The sequence below is a fragment of the Melanotaenia boesemani genome, chromosome 2 (assembly GCF_017639745.1).
Source record: "Melanotaenia boesemani isolate fMelBoe1 chromosome 2, fMelBoe1.pri, whole genome shotgun sequence".
NCBI lineage: Eukaryota > Metazoa > Chordata > Actinopteri > Atheriniformes > Melanotaeniidae > Melanotaenia > Melanotaenia boesemani.
This window is the reverse complement of record NC_055683.1, coordinates 37,831,521-37,850,245: the sequence shown is the minus strand read 5'-3', so window position 1 is coordinate 37,850,245 and position 18,725 is coordinate 37,831,521. Positions and strand designations below refer to the sequence as shown.

The 18,725-nt window shown below is 41.0% G+C and overlaps 1 protein-coding gene across 1 annotated transcript; it reads right to left on the bottom strand.

Moving 5' to 3' along the window:
* Positions 1-293: 293 nt before the first annotated feature.
* Positions 294-18,380, bottom strand: tlcd3ba (TLC domain containing 3Ba). Its single transcript, XM_041999699.1, has 6 exons — positions 17,910-18,380; positions 17,632-17,715; positions 14,349-14,571; positions 12,670-12,765; positions 2,259-2,368; positions 294-857 (listed from the first exon to the last, which is right to left on the bottom strand). Exons 1-6 carry the CDS (start codon positions 18,026-18,028, stop codon positions 665-667), a joined length of 825 nt encoding a protein of 274 aa, XP_041855633.1. The 5' UTR covers positions 18,029-18,380; the 3' UTR covers positions 294-664.
* Between the last annotated feature and the right edge of the window lie 345 nt (positions 18,381-18,725).

Below are 18,725 nucleotides of genomic sequence, written 5' to 3'. Positions count from 1 at the left end.
GACCAGGTACACAGAAAGAGCTGGAAGCCAGATTTAAAATAATGTGTCAGGAAAAAACTAGCTAATTTAAAGTGTCACAGTGTTTAGATGTCTCTGTCCTCCTCCAGGGACCTGTCAATCACCTGACGTGGTACCTCAGGTGTCCAATCAGATTTCAGAATAGCAATGCCACCCTGTAACCCCCACCCCCCACCCCACCAGCTCCGCCCCATCTCTAATGGCAGTAAAACAAATAGACTTATGATAAAAAAAAAAGAATAAAAAGATCAGATTTCATTGGTTAGATTATTATTTTTAATTAAACTGATGATTTAAAAAGTCTGTTTAAAAATACTGCAGCTTGTTAAACAGCATGAAGCGGCAGGTCAGCAGGAGGCATGTTTACGTGTTCAGGGAGGTGACGAGAACTTTTAGATATCCAGAACGGGGCAGAACCCGGCCTACAGTCTGCTCTTACAGCTTCAGTCATGTAGCTGAACGGGATCTTCTCCTCGGACCTGGTTGAGCTCATTTTGAGCAGAAAGTCAAAGGAAGCCAGAACTTGAGAGTTTCTGGGTTGTGTTAACCTGCTGAATTTTGCAGCTTGTTCACACAGTTTCATGATGAGGCGAAACCTTCATCCTGGCCCCGCCTCTTCTCAGAGATGAATCCTCCTCTTCCTCCCTCAGTGTCTGTCTATCAGGTTATTATCTTTCAGAATCTCCGGTGGTGCGTTCGAGTGTCGTCTGGACTGCCGCAGAGCTCCTCTGCAGATCAGAGTGAACCAGTAAATCTGCAGGGGCCACAGCAGAGCAGCCCCCAGGTTGCACTGCCACGGGGCCACAAGGGGAACCATGTACAAGGGGATTGATGCGTACCTGCAACCACAGACACAGGGCGCTGTCTTCAGATCAACAGTTTTTAATAACCCTTAAAATTCTGTTTTTTTTTATATTTTTTGTCTTTTTTAATCTAAACCAGCCTGTAGAAGCTGAAGCTTTCAATTTCAGTCACCATGGAGATATGTTTTCAGGACAACCTCAGTTGTCAGACTATGAGGCTAAAATGATGTAAATGAATGTATAAATAGATATAGCAGCATAAAGGCCGACCAGAAGAAGAAAGCAGAATTTAGTACTAACAAAACTTTGTAGAAATAACACACAGATCAACAGTGACCAAGAATTTTCTCATCTGCACATCATTCTCTCAAGTCTTGGCTTTCAGGAGAACCATTTCCATATTTCCACTTTTTCCTCATTTCCAGTTATTCCTGCTACTATTTACCTGCTATCCTCACTAAACCAACTCCAGCTCAGCTGCTTTGTGGCGCCACCGTGCATCAGAAACGTCTTCTTGGCTTTATTCCAGCCATAGAGGAGCATTATTTTTCTTCTTTTCACACACACATAGAACTTTCTGCTCACTGGTTGATCTTTGGCTGCTCCTGATTGGACGTTACCGTCAATCTAAGCTCTCTGATTGGTGGAAAGTCTGACAGGAAGTGGCTTCATCATCATGTCCAGGTCTAAATAGAGGTCTCTTAGCAATATAGTAGTGACAGTCATCTTTTTATGATGAAATGTGATAAATAATGCTGTTATCATGGATCACTGTGGATTTACCAGACAGAGTTTGAATAAGCACGACATTTTCTGGTTAGACTATAAACCTGGATGGGATAGAAATGCCTGGAAAACTTCTGTAGATCACCTACACACTACTGTTCCTGAGAAACTGATGATGATAGAAGAGATAGACCTCGAGGATCTAGCAGCCTTTTAAGGGTTAAAAAAATCCAGCTCATTAGTCTGACTTCATGTCATCAGTGTTTGATCATTGAGAATTATTTACTTTTCGAGCCATAAAAACCAGAGATATCATATTTCAATCTGTCAGAAACAGGAAGTGGAGAAAGTAAAGGTCACATGATCGGGTTTTCAGACGATGAAGAGATGATTGATCTGCAGGAATTATAATCTGGGAGGAAATTAGAACATGAACGACTTGTTTGTCTGCCAGAGAGATCTGGCTTTTGATTGGCTGAACACGTTCATAAACATTCATAAACCTGTTTATTCAGACTGGAAATTTACAACTACAAACATGTTGCATCAGGTGATAACAGGGAAACATAAACATGGCTGACCTGGCTGTCTCCAGTTAATAATAAAAACATACTTCTGTTTTTAGATAAAAATCGTTAAACTGCTGCAAGTTAGATAACTAAACTCTGTAGGGTTGAGATGGAAATGAATGACAGACTGGGACCAGGTTACCTGCTGTAGGCGTAGTACAGGTAGGGGAAGAGCAGCACCCGGCAGCTGAAGAAGGTGATCATCATCATCACACCGTTGACTTTGTGCAGCAGAGTGTGTTGTTTGTTGTACTGAAGAGAAGACACAAACACCTTCATCTTTACCTGCCGAGTTTATACGAACAACTTAAAGCTGCATTTACCTGTCTGTTATTTAAAAAGAAAGAAAGAAAGAAAGAAAGAAAGAAAGAAAGAAAGAAAGAAAGAAAGAAAGAAAGAAAGAAAGAAAGAAAGAAAGAAAGAAAGAAAGAAAGAAAGAAAGACTCATATTTTATAATCAAATAATTTGTTCTTCTGTGACAAAATTTACAAAAAGTGATTAAAAATAAATTAAAAAAAAAAAAATATTTTCTTCTGTTTTTTAATTTATGAGACTATTTAAAACAATCTTTGGTTCTTCTGGAATAAATGTTTTTTATTTGTATTTTTTTACATGATAAAAAAAAACAGAATTATTTTATGTTTTTTTTCTGAATGAAGTAGATATTCTATGGTTTTATTAAAAATGAAAACAAATAAGAAAAATTATAATAAAGAATCTGAATTAGAAATTAAAATTAATTTAATGAAAAAATTTAATTAATTAAATTTCAATCATTGCAATGTAATGATAATGTAATATAATAATATAAATATAAATATAAATATAATATAAATATAAAACTATAATAGTTTTCAGAATTAATCAAATAATTTTGATCAGGTTTCATGATATAAATTTATAAACAAACAAAATATCTGTTTAATTTTTATGACTAAATGTAATAATTCTAAAATAAATGACTTTCTTCTTTTTCTGAATTAACTAGCTTATTTTACAAACCGGTTTTTCTGAATTCATTTAATGAATTTATGAACAGGGTAGAAAAAAAAATCTTTCATTTTCCCAAAATAATTTGATTGTTTTAAAATAAATTATTTTCTTTTTTGTTATTTTTTCTGTTTAATATTTTTATTCAAGAGTTGAAGGCATAAAAACAGAAACAGTATATGGCAAGAATTTACACATCCTTCGTCGAATTTTTTTTTAACACATCCATCCATACCCATAACTAGAACACAAAACAATGAAATAGAATAAAAATAAATAAATAAATAAATAAATAAAGTAAAAGGTAAACAACTTATAAGATCAAGCACTGAGCCATACGACACAGTCCCCAGCAAGGGGACTGAAATCTGTCCACAGAGACAAGGTCTTCTGCCAGAAAAAGTATCTCAATAGATCAGGTGTATAGGCAATAGGACAGTGCTAAATCAAAAGTCCTGGTGGTTTATCTTGAACACACACAAAGGGGAAAAAAAAAAAAAAAGGGGGGGGGGGGGGTGGGAGGAGGGTTAAGAAGGGGGGGGGGGGGGGGGGGGGGGTGCCGGCCAGTCTGGCTTCAGGTTGTTGCAAAGTCTAAGAAACCCTGCCATTTCTTATAAAACCGATTTGGTAAACCACATCTTGAGTATCTAATTTTCTCTATTTTCAGAAGAAACATAACTTCGTTGACCCAGTGGGTAGTAGATGGGGGTTGGGGTGACTTCCAATGCAGAAGTAAATGGCGTCTAGCTATTAAGGAGGTAAATGCAATGACTTCCAATTCTAACACTGAGCACTGTTTATAATTCACCGGGACTCCAAAGATTGCTACATGTGGGGAGACAGCAACAGATTTAGAGAGCACTTTTGACATTGTGTCAAAATAAACCCGCCAAAAATTCACTAGCGTAGGACAGGAGAAAAACATGTGTGTGAGATGACAGGGCGAGCCACCACATCGGACGCAGGCATCAACAGAGGCTGGGAAAATCCTTGCCAATTTAGCCTTGGAATAATGGCATCGAAAAAAAACCTTGAACTGAATAAGTGTCAAACGGGCACATATGGAAGTTTTGTGAATTGTGATAATAGCAATATTCTACCAATCATCCGTAAGCGACAGACCCAGCTCCCGCTCCCAGGTGTCTTTGATCCGTGTTGTATGATGAGCTTTAAAGGAGGAAATGGTGCTGTAAATTTTGGATGTAAGTGATCGTTGTCTGGGGTTTAATTTGAGAAAATCGTCTAGATTGGATTCATCGAGATTAGGAAATTTTGTAAACAAGGATTTAGCACAGTTTCTCACCTGAAAATATCTAAACAGATGAGAGGGGGGAATATCGTATTCCTTTGAGATGTCTGTGAAGGTACCAAAAATCCCATTCCTATAAAGATCTCTGAAACATTTAATTCCTTTATTATGCCACAAGGTGAAGGTCAAGTCAGAGAATGCTGGTAGAAACAAATGGTTTTTAAGTAACGGGGTGAGAGATGAGGCTGTTGTAGACTTAAAAAATTTTCTAAACTGAAACCATATTTTTAGAGTGGAGCTAACTACTGGGTAACTGGTGAAGTGAGAGGGGTTGGGCATAATAGGGCCAGTTAAAAGAGCTACAAGAGATGACCGGGGGCAGGATTGTGCCTCCAATTGGCACCAAGGAGTCCCAATAGAGTTGAACCAGAACAGGATTTTGGAGATATTAAGTGCCCAGTAATAGAACTGAAAGTTGGGTAAGCAAAGTCCTCCATCAAATTTACAACTTTCCAGTACCGTCCTACTAATCCTAGGTACTTTACCTTTCCATAAGAATTCTGATATCATTGAATTAATTGATTTGAAGAATGTTTGGGTCAAAAAACAGGCAGGCACTGAAACAAGAACAAAAACTTAGGAAGGATATTCATCTTAACAGCATTAATTCTTCCAATCAAGGATAAGGGGAGGGAACGCCATCTTAGAAAATCTGCCTTGACCTCCACTAGTAATGGAGAAAAATTTGCGGTGAGGAGAGAGTTCCAGGTCCTTGTTACATTAACCCCCAGATATCTAAACCCAGCAACACTTAATTTAAAGGGAACATCCGATTGCAGCAATTTTGTAGATAATGTATTAATAGGAAAGCATTCACTCTTAGCGATGTTGATCTTGTACCCAGAAAACAAACCAAACATTCGAAAGAATGAGAGAAGAGCTGGGAAGGCTTTAGTAGGATCTGACACATACAGTAATAAGTCATCGGCATATAAGGACAATTTATACTCCTTATGAAAACGTGTTATTCCATTGAATATGTTAGATGTTCTTAAATAAATAGATAAAGGCTCAATTGCAAGTGCAAATAAAAGCGGGGACAAGGGGCAGCCTTGACGACAACCTCTGTTCAAAAGGAAATAATCTGACTGCACCCCATTAATAATGATGCTGGCACACGGTGAAGTATAAAGCAGACGAATCCAAGATATGAACCCATTTCCAAGCCCAAACTTAGTGAGAACTGAAATCAAATAATCCCACTCCACCCTATCAAAAGCCTTCTCAGCGTCAGCTGAGATTACGACTTCTGGTACGAGAGTGTTCTCACAGGAGTAAATAATGTTGAAAAGAGTGCGAATGTTGGAAAAGAGCTGACGCCCCTTTATAAATCCGGTTTGTTCTTCTGAAATAATCAGGGGGAGAACCTTATCCAAACGGCGAGCTAGAGCTTTTGCAAGGATCTTGGTGTCCACGTTAATTAAAGAGAGTGGTCTATAAGAGGTGGTAAGTTCTGGATCCTTGTCCTTTTTCAACAGGAGGGAAATTGAAGCTTGCCTCAATGTACAGGGAAGAGAGCCATTAGTCAAAGATTCAGTATAAACAGAGTGCAACAATGGGATCAATTTACCGGAGAATGCTCTATAGAATTCCGTGCAAAACCCGTCCGGGCCAGGAGCTTTGTTGTTCTGCATGTCCTGCAGGGCCAGGATTAGTTCTTCTCTGGAAAGTGGCTGATCAAGCATATTCGAAGCATCCTGGCTAAGTGTTGGAAAGTCCAGGTTGTCCAGAAAGTTATTCATATCAGTGTTATCTGGTGGAGATTCGGACCTATATAATGTGGAGTAAAATTTTTTGAAGACCGAATTGATGGAAAGTGGATGATCCTGCAGCGTACCGGACTTATCTCTAATGAAGGAGATGAGACGTAAGGAAGCTTGGCGACGTAGTTGGTGAGCAAGTAGTCTCCCAGCCTTGTCACCGTGTTCATAGTATGTAGATCTAGAGTGCAGTAGGAGACGTTCAGCATCACCAGTTGTTATAAGATCAAACTCGGTCTGCAAGGCAACCCTGCGCTTTAAAGCAACAGAGGTAGGGGCAGCTGCAAGCTGCTGGTCTATCTCAGCCAAGTCAGAAGAGAGCTTTTGCATCTTGCCCAGCCGATCCTTTTTCAGGTAAGCTGAGTAGGAGATGATCTGACCTCGAAGAAAAGCTTTTAAGGATTCCCACAATAAAGAGTTTGAGATTGGGTCAGAGTCAGACTGATTAAGAGCAATGAAGTCGTCAATTGCCTTTGTGATAAAGTCATGAAAGTTAACGTCTGACAGCAATGATACATTAAACCTCCAAGGAGTGAGATAACGAGGATCAGAGGAGAGCAGAACATCTAAGGAGACAGGTGCATGGTCAGAGATAACAATCGGGTGGTATGAAGAAGATGTAACTTTAGAATTTAATTTAGAGTCAATAAAAAAATAATCAATTCGTGAAAAGGTTTGGTGAACTTTGGAGTAAAATGAGTATTGTCTATTGCCCGGATTAGAAAGTCTCCAGGGGTCTACGTAACTATTGCTAGACAGGAAGGTTGAAAGGGCTTTAGTGTTAGGGTTCTGTTATGGTTACTGGGTTTTTGTGTTTCTTGGTTTATTTAGTTCTGATTATAGTTTGGGTTTCTGGGTTTTTGTCATGTCCAGTTCTATTTTCCTTCATGTCCTCTGGTTTCTGTTCCTAGCTCGTTACCCCACCTGGTTTGATTTGTCATTCACGTCACCTGCTCCTTGTTACTCCCTCTGTCTTTAAATGCTGTTGGTTTTCAGTTATGGATTGTCAGATCCTTGTGTGTGTGGCTCATGCACCTGTACCGTGTGTTTCCTGCTTCTGAGTTTGAGTTTAATAAACTCATTTTCACCTGCACTGACCTGTCTCCTGCCTTGACTGCCTGCAAGTGGGTCCGCACCTCCGACAACACGCGCATAACAGAAGGATCTGACCAGACATGGACCCAGCAGGCGGTATGATTACACTCTTCGAGTATCTTAGCAGAGAGGCGGCTAAGTGCTCTCCGATCAGGGTGGACCCAGATCCTCCACTCCCCGAGCTCCCTCCCAACAGGTCCCGGAGGAGGAGACCGTCCAGGCGTAGGGAGCGGAGCCCTCCTGTGAGCATTTCCTCCAGTGATCTGGTGGGATGGCTCCGTGGGATGGATCCAGAGCCAGAGCCACTGGATTATTCTCAGCAGTCACGTTTCCTGGGAACCAGGTTGGCTTTTAGGTCACCTCCACCCACTTGGTCCAGATGGCATGCTCCAGTGGGGACTTGTTTGGCAGCCATTAATGGGGACCCATTTGACGCCCCTCATGCAGCCTTCGAGGGGGTCGATGGGAACTCACCTCTAAAACCACCAAAACCGAGGAGACGCTTGAGGAGGAGGTCGCAGGGTTTGGAGAAATCCTCCTGGTCTCCTGAGCCACCACCAGCTCCAACGTTCACGTCTCCAGTGTCTCCTCCAGCTCCAGTGCCTCAGCACCCCACGCCGGTTCCCAGGTCTACTCCAGTTCTTCAGCGTCCGACGCCAGCGCCGAGGTCCTGCCCAGCTCGTCGGCGTCCCACGCCAGCGCCCAGGTCCTGCCCGTCTCTTCTGGTTCCTGTCCCTGAGGGGGTCTCCAGTGGTGACGCTCCTCTTCTGGTCCCTGTCCCCGAGGGGGTCTCCAGTGGTGACGCCTCTCTTCTGATTCCTGTTCCTGAGGGGGTCAACGGTTGTGACGCCCCTCTTCTGGTCCCTGTCCCTGAGGGGGTCTCCCGTGGTGATGCCCCTCTTCTGGTCCCTGTCCCTGAGGGGGTCTCCAGTGGTGACGCCTCTCTTCTGGTCCCTGTCCCTGAGGGGGTCTCCAGTGGTGACGTCTCTCTTCTGGTTCCTGTTCCTGTTCCTGAGGAGGTCCCTGGTCAAGACTCTCCTCCTCCTCTTCTGGTCCCCGGCGCGGAGGAGATTGCCCCTTCTTCGCCGCCAGTGGTTGACGAATTGACTGTGCTGTGTTCTCTGGTTCCAGGGCTCGTCGCATTATGGTGCCTGCTGAACCCTCCAGAAAGTCCATTCCAGTCAGTGAGCCTCCCAGAGATCCAGCCTGCAGAGGTCCAACCTGCTCTGCCTGCAGAGAATCCGTCTTCTCCGCCGCCAGAGATCCAGCCTGCCCGTCCGCCGCCAGAGATCCAGCCTGCCCGTCCGCCGCCAGAGATCCAGCCTGCCCGTCCGCCGCCAGAGATCCAGCCTGCCCGTCCGCCGCCAGAGATCCAGCCTGCCCGTCCGCCGCCAGAGATCCAGCCTGCCCGTCCGCCGCCAGAGATCCAGCCTGCCCGTCCGCCGCCAGAGATCCAGCCTGCCCGTCCGCCGCCAGAGATCCAGCCTGCCCGTCCGCCGCCAGAGATCCAGCCTGTCCGTCCGCCGCCAGAGATCCAGCCTGCCCGTCCGCCTGAGAACCTACTGTCTGTGCGTCCTCCGGGTCGTTCTCCAGAGGTCCTGCCTCAGTCCATCCGGCCCCCCGGCCGGCCTCCTGAGCTGATCCTGCTGTCTGCTCATCCTCCGGGTCGTCCTCCAGAGGCCCGGCCCAGGTCTTCTCGACCTCCAGGTCGACCACCGGAGATTCTGCCCCAGTCTGTCCGGCCTCCGGGACGGCCTCCTGAACTGACCCTGTTGTCTGCCCGGCCTCCGGGTCGCCCTCCTGATCTGACCCTGTGGTCTGCCCGGCCTCTGGGTCGCCCCCCTGAACCCTGTCGTGGGGCCTGTTTTTGGTCTGGACCCTCCTCCGGGCCCCCTCCACCCGCCCAGGCTTGACCCGGTCCCTCCTCCAGGCCCCCCTCCGCCCGGCCGGCTTGGCCTCTTGTCAGTCCTTGTTGGGTCGTCTGGTATCCGCCCCTTGAGGGGGGGGTCCTGTTAGGGTTCTGTTATGGTTACTGGGTTTTTGTGTTTCTTGGTTTATTTAGTTCTGATTATAGTTTGGGTTTCTGGGTTTTTGTCATGTCCAGTTCTATTTTCCTTCATGTCCTCTGGTTTCTGTTCCTAGCTCGTTACCCCACCTGGTTTGATTTGTCATTCACGTCACCTGCTCCTTGTTACTCCCTCTGTCTTTAAATGCTGTTGGTTTTCAGTTATGGATTGTCAGATCCTTGTGTGTGTGTGGCTCATGCACCTGTACCGTGTGTTTCCTGCTTCTGAGTTTGAGTTTAATAAACTCATTTTCACCTGCACTGACCTGTCTCCTGCCTTGACTGCCTGCAAGTGGGTCCGCACCTCCGACAACACGCGCATAACATTTAGACATTGAGGACTGGGAGGAGGTGGGCTTGGATCGATCGAGTACCGGGTCTATGACACAATTCATGTCCCCACCTAAAATCAACACGTGATCATGCAGAGATGGAAGACTTTCGAACAGCTTGTTCATGAAGTGAGGGCTGTCATAATTGGGTGCATAAACATTAACCAACAATACAGGGACACGGCATAGAGAGCCTGAAACCATCAAAAATCGACCATCATTATCAGAGACAACGTTAGATTTTGTAAATTTAACTTTCTTACTGATCATGATAGCAACACCTCTGGATTTGGAGTTAAAACTTGAATGGAAGATATCAGAGACCCAGGGACACCTCAGTCTAACCTGGTCCTTAGTTCTCATATGGGTTTCCTGCAAGAAAACAATATCAGGCTTGAGACGTTTCAGATGAGAAAGGACCCTGGATCTCTTAACGGGACACCCCAAGCCCTTAATATTCCATGTTAAAAATCTCACAGATGAGCTATTAATACTGGCCATATACAGTCAGGTGTATAAGGATGTGAATTGATATAGCAACCAGTCGACCACTCGACCGGCACTCTTTTTTTATTTTTTAATAGATTTGTTAAATTCTTATCTTTTCCTAAATTAACAATGTAGCTTCGAGAAAAAAAAACATGCTTTCTATTTTTTTTTTTTTTTTTTTTTTTTTTTTAGAATGATTGAAACTTTTGTTTTCTGAATCAGCGATTTAATTTTATAAAAGAAGTTTGTTCTTTCTTAACGGATTGTGTTGAATCCCATTAAGGAGCTAAAGGAAAGAGAAATCCCCACAAAACGACTCTAATTGCAGTCGATGTACAAAATGTGGTTAGAAATGATTCACAGAAATATTTCCATGTGTCTCATATTAGTTTAAATCAGAGCTGCTGTCCCAGCACCACGCTGCCATCCAGTGGAAACATGTAGAAAATGGACTTTATTCTGTTTCTACTTTACAATTTACTCTATTTTTTATCTTTTATTTTTTCAGTAAAACTAATTTGTCAGCTTGTAGCTTTTTCATTGGCTTCAATATTTAATCAGTTTTTGACCAACATTTTCTGTAGATTTTAATATGAAATCAAAGATCTGATCAGATTTCTGGTCATCATCATCATCATCATCATCATCATCACTGCCTGGACCGACTCCAGCTACAGAGAATGCTGTGGTCAATCTGGACTGGATCTCAGGTCACATGACTTCACCTTACTCAGAGCCAGACCACATCCTGTTTTTTTTCTTTTTCTAACCTGAATTATTGAAAAAGTTCAAGAGTTTCTAGGGAGACGGACGAGCATCTAAAGGTTTCATCAGGATTTCTAGTGGACGCCAACATGAGCCGGAAGCTTGTTTCCATGGAGATGCTGCTCAGAAAGAGCCAAACACAGCCAGATCACGTTTACTTTCTTAACTTAGGTCCAGGTTTTTACAGACGTGTTGCTGCCTTCAGATTCACATTCAGGTCGTATTTCAGATTCTCAGTTTCAGAATCTCAGATGTCGTTTATCGTCTACTGGGAATAAAGTTTGTTGATGAGATTTAGAAATGATTTATTTCTGTTTATATTTAGAGGTTGTAGATATTGAAACATCTGTATAATCAGTATAGTGACATAAAATCCACACGATTCCATAAAACAACCACATGGATGATTGTAACTGGATGTAATGTGGTTGGTTTTCTGAAATACATTCAGTTTTTAGCTCAGTACAGAGCTGTTTATCTCAGGTGGGATTCCCTGGAACGTTCCACTAAATCTGAGAATTTTTAACCAAATGAAACTAAATCCAACCAGAGTTAAAATGGAAGAAGTTTTAGATTCTTTATCTTTTAGATCTCTGACAAAATGAGCAGGAATATCATGCAAATATTTACAGGTGGCTCAGGTATTTCAGGTTTTTCCCTTTAATTATCGAAGAAATAAAATTAAGGTGGGAACTCCATATTAAACCTGAACAGATTCACATTACTGAGAGTTTTAAGGTGGAAAAGTATCAGATTCGTTTTGTGTGTTTATTTAACCAAGTTCCTGGAAATCTCAGAAGAGAAACTGAATCACGTAAAGTTTTTAATTCAGGTTGAACCTAAATATGAGGACGGAGACAAACAGATTTAACCTGGATCCACACCAGAACCTGGTCTGGAGATTTCTGTTACTATTAATCACGTGATTGGGACGGTACAGGATAAAAAGTTTAAGGGAGCAGACATTGTAACCTAGTATAAAAAAGAACTACACTACCCAGAAGCCAACACTGCTTCCCAGCCAGAAATAAGAAAAGAAATGGAGTCAGCAAACATCCGCGGAGAGACCGAAATGGCAAACAATGATTTATAATGCAACGTTAGAAGTAATGACGTCTCCATTAGGTTAGTAGAACTGGTTAGATAAGGCGGACATATTAATAACTTTACGAGAGTCAAGTGCGACGGTTTTTAACACAATGTATGCCGCTTGTAAAACATGTTTAGTTAATGACATTTAGAAATGAGTGAAATACAACTTTATATGTTCTGTTTGGGTTTGTTTGACTTTGGTAGACATGCTGTGAACCATGTACTGTTTTATTGTTGTTCCCCCTTGTTTTTTTTTTTTGTTTTTCTTTGTTTGTTTGTTTGTTTGTTTGTTTTTTATAATTGTAATTTACCTCTAAAAAAAAAAGAAGCTAGAAACACTTAGCAGCTGGTCTAAAAAAGTAGGGTGAGAACATTAATATCAAATTCAATGTATTGCCTAAAGACTAACTAAATTTTTAAAAATGGGAGCGGGAGTCATTCTAAATGGGAGCGGGAGTAATTTTATCGGGATTGGGACGGGACAGGATTTTTTTTTTTGTGGGAGTGCGATGGGACAGGAGTAATAATGCAGTCCTGTGTCACCCTGTAATATAGACACACACGCACACACACATGCATGGACACACACAGATCACAATAACTGAGCAGTGTGTGTTTATCTGACAGCCAGTGAAGTAGTCACTGGGAAGATTACCTGGATCAGGACTTTCCCCAGACAGACGGACGGCGTGCTGAGCTCAGCCAGAAACAAGACACCCTGGAAGTAATCACCTTTACCCTGCCGCCACAGCTAACACACACACACACACACACACACACACGCAGGAAGTAGAAAAGACAAAATGTGAAGGTTTAACTTAAACTGTGAGGAACAAACGTTATGACAGATGGAGGTTTTTCTTCCTCCAGATGGAGGTTTACTGTGAATGACATCATGGATTAACAACCTCACCTCCTCTGCAGTGATTGGCTGGAAAGTGACCCTGATTTAAATAACTAATTTAACTGGGTTTGACTGTTGGACACCAAAACCAGAACCAGATCAAAAGTCTGAAACCAGTATAAACCTGTGTATAAACCTAAGTTAACCATGTTAACCATGTTTGGTTAAAACTAACCTTTTAACCAAATCCACACCTTGTCCAAATCCCAGCCTAAAACTGGTTTAACTTCAGCCTCAAACCAGTCCAAAAGCCAGGCAAGTTTATTTGAACATCACATTTCAAACATTAAAGCATTACAGAATATAATATGAAACAAAGTCATGTTAAAACACTGCAGAGATAATCATGAAATCATATGAAATAACTAAATTAAATTAAAGTTATTCTTGGATTTAGGATCTCGGCTTTATTTTCTTTGGACGAACCATAGATGGCTTCTGAGATTGTAAACGATCAACAGGGATTTAAAATCTTTTCTCTGACTGACTGAAAACAAGTATAAACTGGAAGCCAGTTCAGATCTCTCCTGATTAAAACTCCAGCAGCAGTATCTGGATGAGCTGCAGATGTTTAATGATGCTTTTGGGAAGTCCTGTTAAAAGGATGTCCAAAACACATCTAGATCCAATTAAAATCCCAGACCAAAAAGAGTCCAACTCCACTTCATCACTACGTCTACAACCAAGCCCAGAAAAAGTCCAGGCCCAGCCCAGTTTAAACCCAGGACCAAAGTCAGTCTAAACCCAAGATTAAAACCAGTCCAAACCCAGTATTAAAACCAGTCCAAACCCAGGATTAAAACCAGTCCAAAACCAAGATTAAAACCAGTCCAAACCCAGTATTAAAACCAGTCCAAACCCAGTATTAAAACCAGTCCAAACCCAGGATTACTGTAATCACTTAAAATAAATAAATAAATAAATAAAAACCAGACACAGAACCAGTCCAAGATTTAATATAGTCCAAACCCAAGATTAAAACCAGTCCAAACCCAGCATTAAAACAAGTCCAAAACCTAGTATTAAAACCAGTCCAAACCCAGGATTAAAACCAGTCCAAACCCAAGATTAAAACCAGTCCAAACCCAGCATTAAAACAAGTCCAAACCTATGATTAAACCCAGTCCAAGCCCAGGATTAAAACCAGTCCAAACCCAGGATTAAAACCAGTCCAAAACCAAAATTAAAACCAGTCCAAACCTATGATTAAACCCAGTCCAAGCCCAGGATTAAAACCAGTCCAAATCCAAGATTAAAACCAGTCCAAACCCAAGATTAAAACCAGTCCAAAACCAAAATTAAAACCAGTCCAAAAACAAAATTAAAACCAGTCCAAACCTATGATTAAACCCAGTCCAGTTCCTGATTTAATCCTGAGAGCAGACGTTTGTCCTGATGGTGGCTGCTGTACTCGTCGTTGCTATGGTTACCAGAGAAGCAGGGAAGCAGAAGGCCACCATGAAGACGTGATGCAGCACCATGAGGACCTCCCTGCGCAGGTAACCCAACACCGCCGCTCGCATGGAGCCACCATGCCCCTCCTCCTGGTGACCTTTGACCTGCATCTTATGCCAGTAGCACAGAAACATGGCGTAGATGTCGTAGGCGAAGTACGGCGTAGCGAACAGGATGTAGGCGTCGGTCAGCCAGTGTCTGAGGAGGAGACAGAGGATGGTGGAGGGACTGAAGGACGTTTAAAAATGATTTTCTTTAACTTTTTTTTACACTTTTGTTTTATAACAACAGAACATGTTATAAAACAAGTACAGTACAGAAATCACAGAGAGAACATAAAACGACAGATATTTCCGATACACAGACGGGATTATATCTGATAATCCCATTTTTCTCCCAATTAATCTCTTTTGTTCTTTAGAAGTCACAGTCTGAAATTCAATGTCTCCATGTGGTGAAATAAATTTATAGTACATATAAAAAGTTTCAGGGTCAAAGGTTCTGGCTGAAGTAGCATTCGGTAATCATGATACAGGCAGATTTGAAAAATCTAAAGCTATGTCCAAGATTTAAGAGATTACTCGTTTGACTTCTTTCCAAAAGGTCTTCAAATTTAGACGGGACCAAAAAAAATATGGAAATAACCTTTTTCTTGATTTCTCTTTCAGAGGAATAAAAAAAGAAATTGGATTTACCCTTTAAACCTGTTAATGCAGTATGTATCATGTCCGATAACGTTTCTGAGCCCTTTGCACCACATTAAACCATGTGGAACAAATATACTTGTCTTCTGCCCCCTGGTGGACATCTTTTGCACTACAATAATTTGACATCAGGGTAATAAACTGTAAATTAACAAAAATTAATTTTAATAATATGTTTAATACTTTGTCAAAAGGCCAAATGAAGACTTCAGATAAAAACAAAATAATAATTTTCTCCCCATGTTTTCTTGGGCCCGGATTTAAAGGGTTAAATTTATCTGGTAAAAATCTGCCATAACACAGAATTTGTCGTATACGGTGTGTTTTTTCAAAGTTGTAGCAAAACGTCTAAAATAACTAAATAAGCTTCTTTTCCCATCACTGTCTGATAGAATCTGTGGAATTCTTGTTCGTGGATGTAAAACTTTGGTAAAGTTTGCCAATGATACATCCATGAACATCTATATTAGGTCAGGAGTCTGGATTTCCAGCATAAAGAAGCTCCGGACATATAAATATCAGCGAAAATATTTGATACAAATAATCAAACTTCATTAAATTCCTGTTTTTTTTTCTTTTGTTTTGGTTTTCCTTTTTTTTTTTTTATCTAACAGAGATATGTGTTTCCTGGTTTAGTCTGGATTCATGGTCCTGTAATGCTGGAAGGAAGCATGGTTGGTACACAGGCCAGCCCAACACTCCTATGTTCATATGGAATTAACGTTTTATTTTTTACCACTTTTTCAAAGAAAGACTATCAACAAAGGTTTTGTTTGTTCAGACTGTAAAAGATACAAAACATAATATCCTGAATTTTATTGGTGGGGTTCCCCAGGGATCAGTTCTAGGCCCATCTCTGTCTATTTTACACATAATTAATTTATGTGACTTTAAAAAGAAAACAAAATCCAAAAATCATCTTATTTGTAGATAACACTAAACCTAACCCAACCAACTCTTAAACTAAAAGCACTTTAATTCATAGATCTAGAGTATCTTAAAGAGTACAATTCATTTCATTCATTTAATTCATCAGAAACCAGATGCTTTTTTCAGGAGACAGAATGTAAGTATAGTTTAGGAGGATTATGTATACTTAAAAGAAAAAAAGAACAGTATGAATGAAAACAAAGCTGCAGTATCCTACAATCCATTAATTTATGGAGTAAATAATGTAAAACAATAATCAAATATGAAAAAGACTATTTAGAAATAATAAACTGAACACATCCAGGATAGAAACTTGATGGAGATTCACATTTTTACCATCTTCGTTTTGTTGTTGGGGGAATATGAACATTTAACCCTTTAAATCCCGAACCCAAAAAAAAAAAAAAAAAAAACTGGGGAGAAAATTCTATTCTTTACTTAAAATAAATAAAAAACAAATATAATTTTTATATATTTACCATTTATTACTGTGTGGTTTGCCAAAGTGCTTGTAATACAAAGAGGTGTCCACCATGGGGCAGATGACAAGCATCAGATTGTGTACAACAGGGTTTTGAGCAAAGGTTTTACCATAAAATGATGCAAAAGGTCTCATAAACTCCATGAAATATGATGCATATGACATTAATGTGTTTTAACTATGAATTACTTGTCACTATTGGGTGCAGGTTTTATTTATTTTGTTTTATATAATAGACTTCTTTGTGAAACATTAGGTATTTATTTTAAACTTTAGATATTGATTTCAACCAAACTTAATACAGAAAAATTAAAACACCTACTTTTGAAAATTACTACTGAAAGGATTTAAAGAAAATCTCAGGAAATTCTGACTGAGTTTTGTTTTTTTTGTTGTTACTGAGAATAAACTTCTATCTCCTGTTTTTCCATTTTTTTATCTGATGGTTTTCTTCTATAATGTAAAAAATAAACTCAAGCTAAAAAACTAAAGGACAAGTAAACAGCTTGATTTTTTTAAACATTGAAGTTGATTCAAACCTGGAGAAAAGTTTTTATTTGTTTAAACAAATGAAAAAAAGTGTTTTTTTCTGGGGTTTTTTCGGTCTAGTAGAGGTGATGAATGTTTCCTGCAAAGACAAAACATTTCAGTCATTCAGCATTAGATCAGCTGCATGATAAATAAAAACATATCCCAGAGTTCCCAGCAGCTCCAGGTTAGATTTGATAAACAAATGTTGCTCAGACTCAAACCTCGCCACACTTTGCCTGGGAAATGAGGAAACCATCCTCCTCCTCCTCTTCCCATCATGCCCAGCGAGGAGGATTAAGGTTGGACTGATATAGCTCTGCTGCTCAGCTCAGGACGCTAATTAATCTCAGATTGTTAATTAGATTACAGACGACTGGATAAAGCTCAAACTGTGAGTGAACGTGAGAAAGCTTCTGAATGAAAAGTGACATCAGCTCTTCATTTTACTGGAACATTGAGAGACAAACCAGCAGAGACGGGAAGAGGAGATCTAAACTCCTGGAAAACTGATTCTTTCTGGGACTACACCGCTGAAATTAGAAAGACACCTCTGGTTCTACAGGAAGGATGGAGATAACTGGATGGCGTTGAAGAGGAAGGTTCAGTTCTCACCTGTCCTCCATGACGTCCTTGCAGGACGAGGCGATGATACATCCGGCTGACGAGGCCATGACAGCCTGGAGGGAAGACACCAGACTGAGAGCACAGAAACAAAATGTTGAGTGAAACTGCGTGTCATGGTCTGGATCCTGATGATCCTTCATCTCCGAGGATAAGTTTCTCAATAAAAACTGCTGATGGAAACACTCAGAAACAACTAAAACCACCTGACATGCTCCTGTTTATGTAGCTGCAGGATGATGGATCACATGTTTTCATCATATTCTTACCGTGCGGACACGACCACGGCGTCACCCTCGCTCCATCCCATCAGGAGCTTCAGAGTCTGCCTGGACGCGAGGAAGAGCCCGGGGAAGACAATGGAGCCGGCAGCCACCAGGGCCAGCATGCCTGCACAGTGTGTTGCTGGTGTGAGTGCTGACAGGTCTGCAAGGAGCTCAGGAGAGAGGATCAGAGGGGGCGGAGCCTCCTGCTACCACCTGTCAGAGGAGGCGTGGTGATGGGGGGAGGCTGGGATTAAACCAAGCACCATCTCCAGTTTCCAGAAACAACATTCAAGCAAACTTATTTACATCATTTAAATAAGCGCAAACCTATCAGAAACAGAGAAATGTTGTGTTTTTCTCATGACTCCCTAAGAGTTAGCAGGTAGAATTCCACAAAAATCCAGGAAAAGATGTTCCCGATGTGTTAAGAGTTTTTTCATTCATTCACACAAACCTGAATATTTTAGCTAAAAACAGAGAAAATACCTCCTTTCTTAATCACTGACATTGTTTTAATCTTTTAAAGTGGTTTGGAACAATAGTTCTCTATCTTTCTGAAGGCTTTTTCCCTCCTCTCCAGTCCGGTCCTGCTACTGGACCAGTGTCAGAGGAGTTTAAGTTGACCTGTGAATCTTTCAGGCAGAAAAAACGAACCAGAGTTGAGTCAACACATAACAGACAACCTAGCAAACAACTGAGTCAAGATGCCGCTGTTATCAAGTGGTAAAACTACTAACAGATAAAACATAACATACCTATATATTTATATATATTTAAGCAACAATATTTAAACTTGAGTGTATGAGGAAGTGTTTTTCT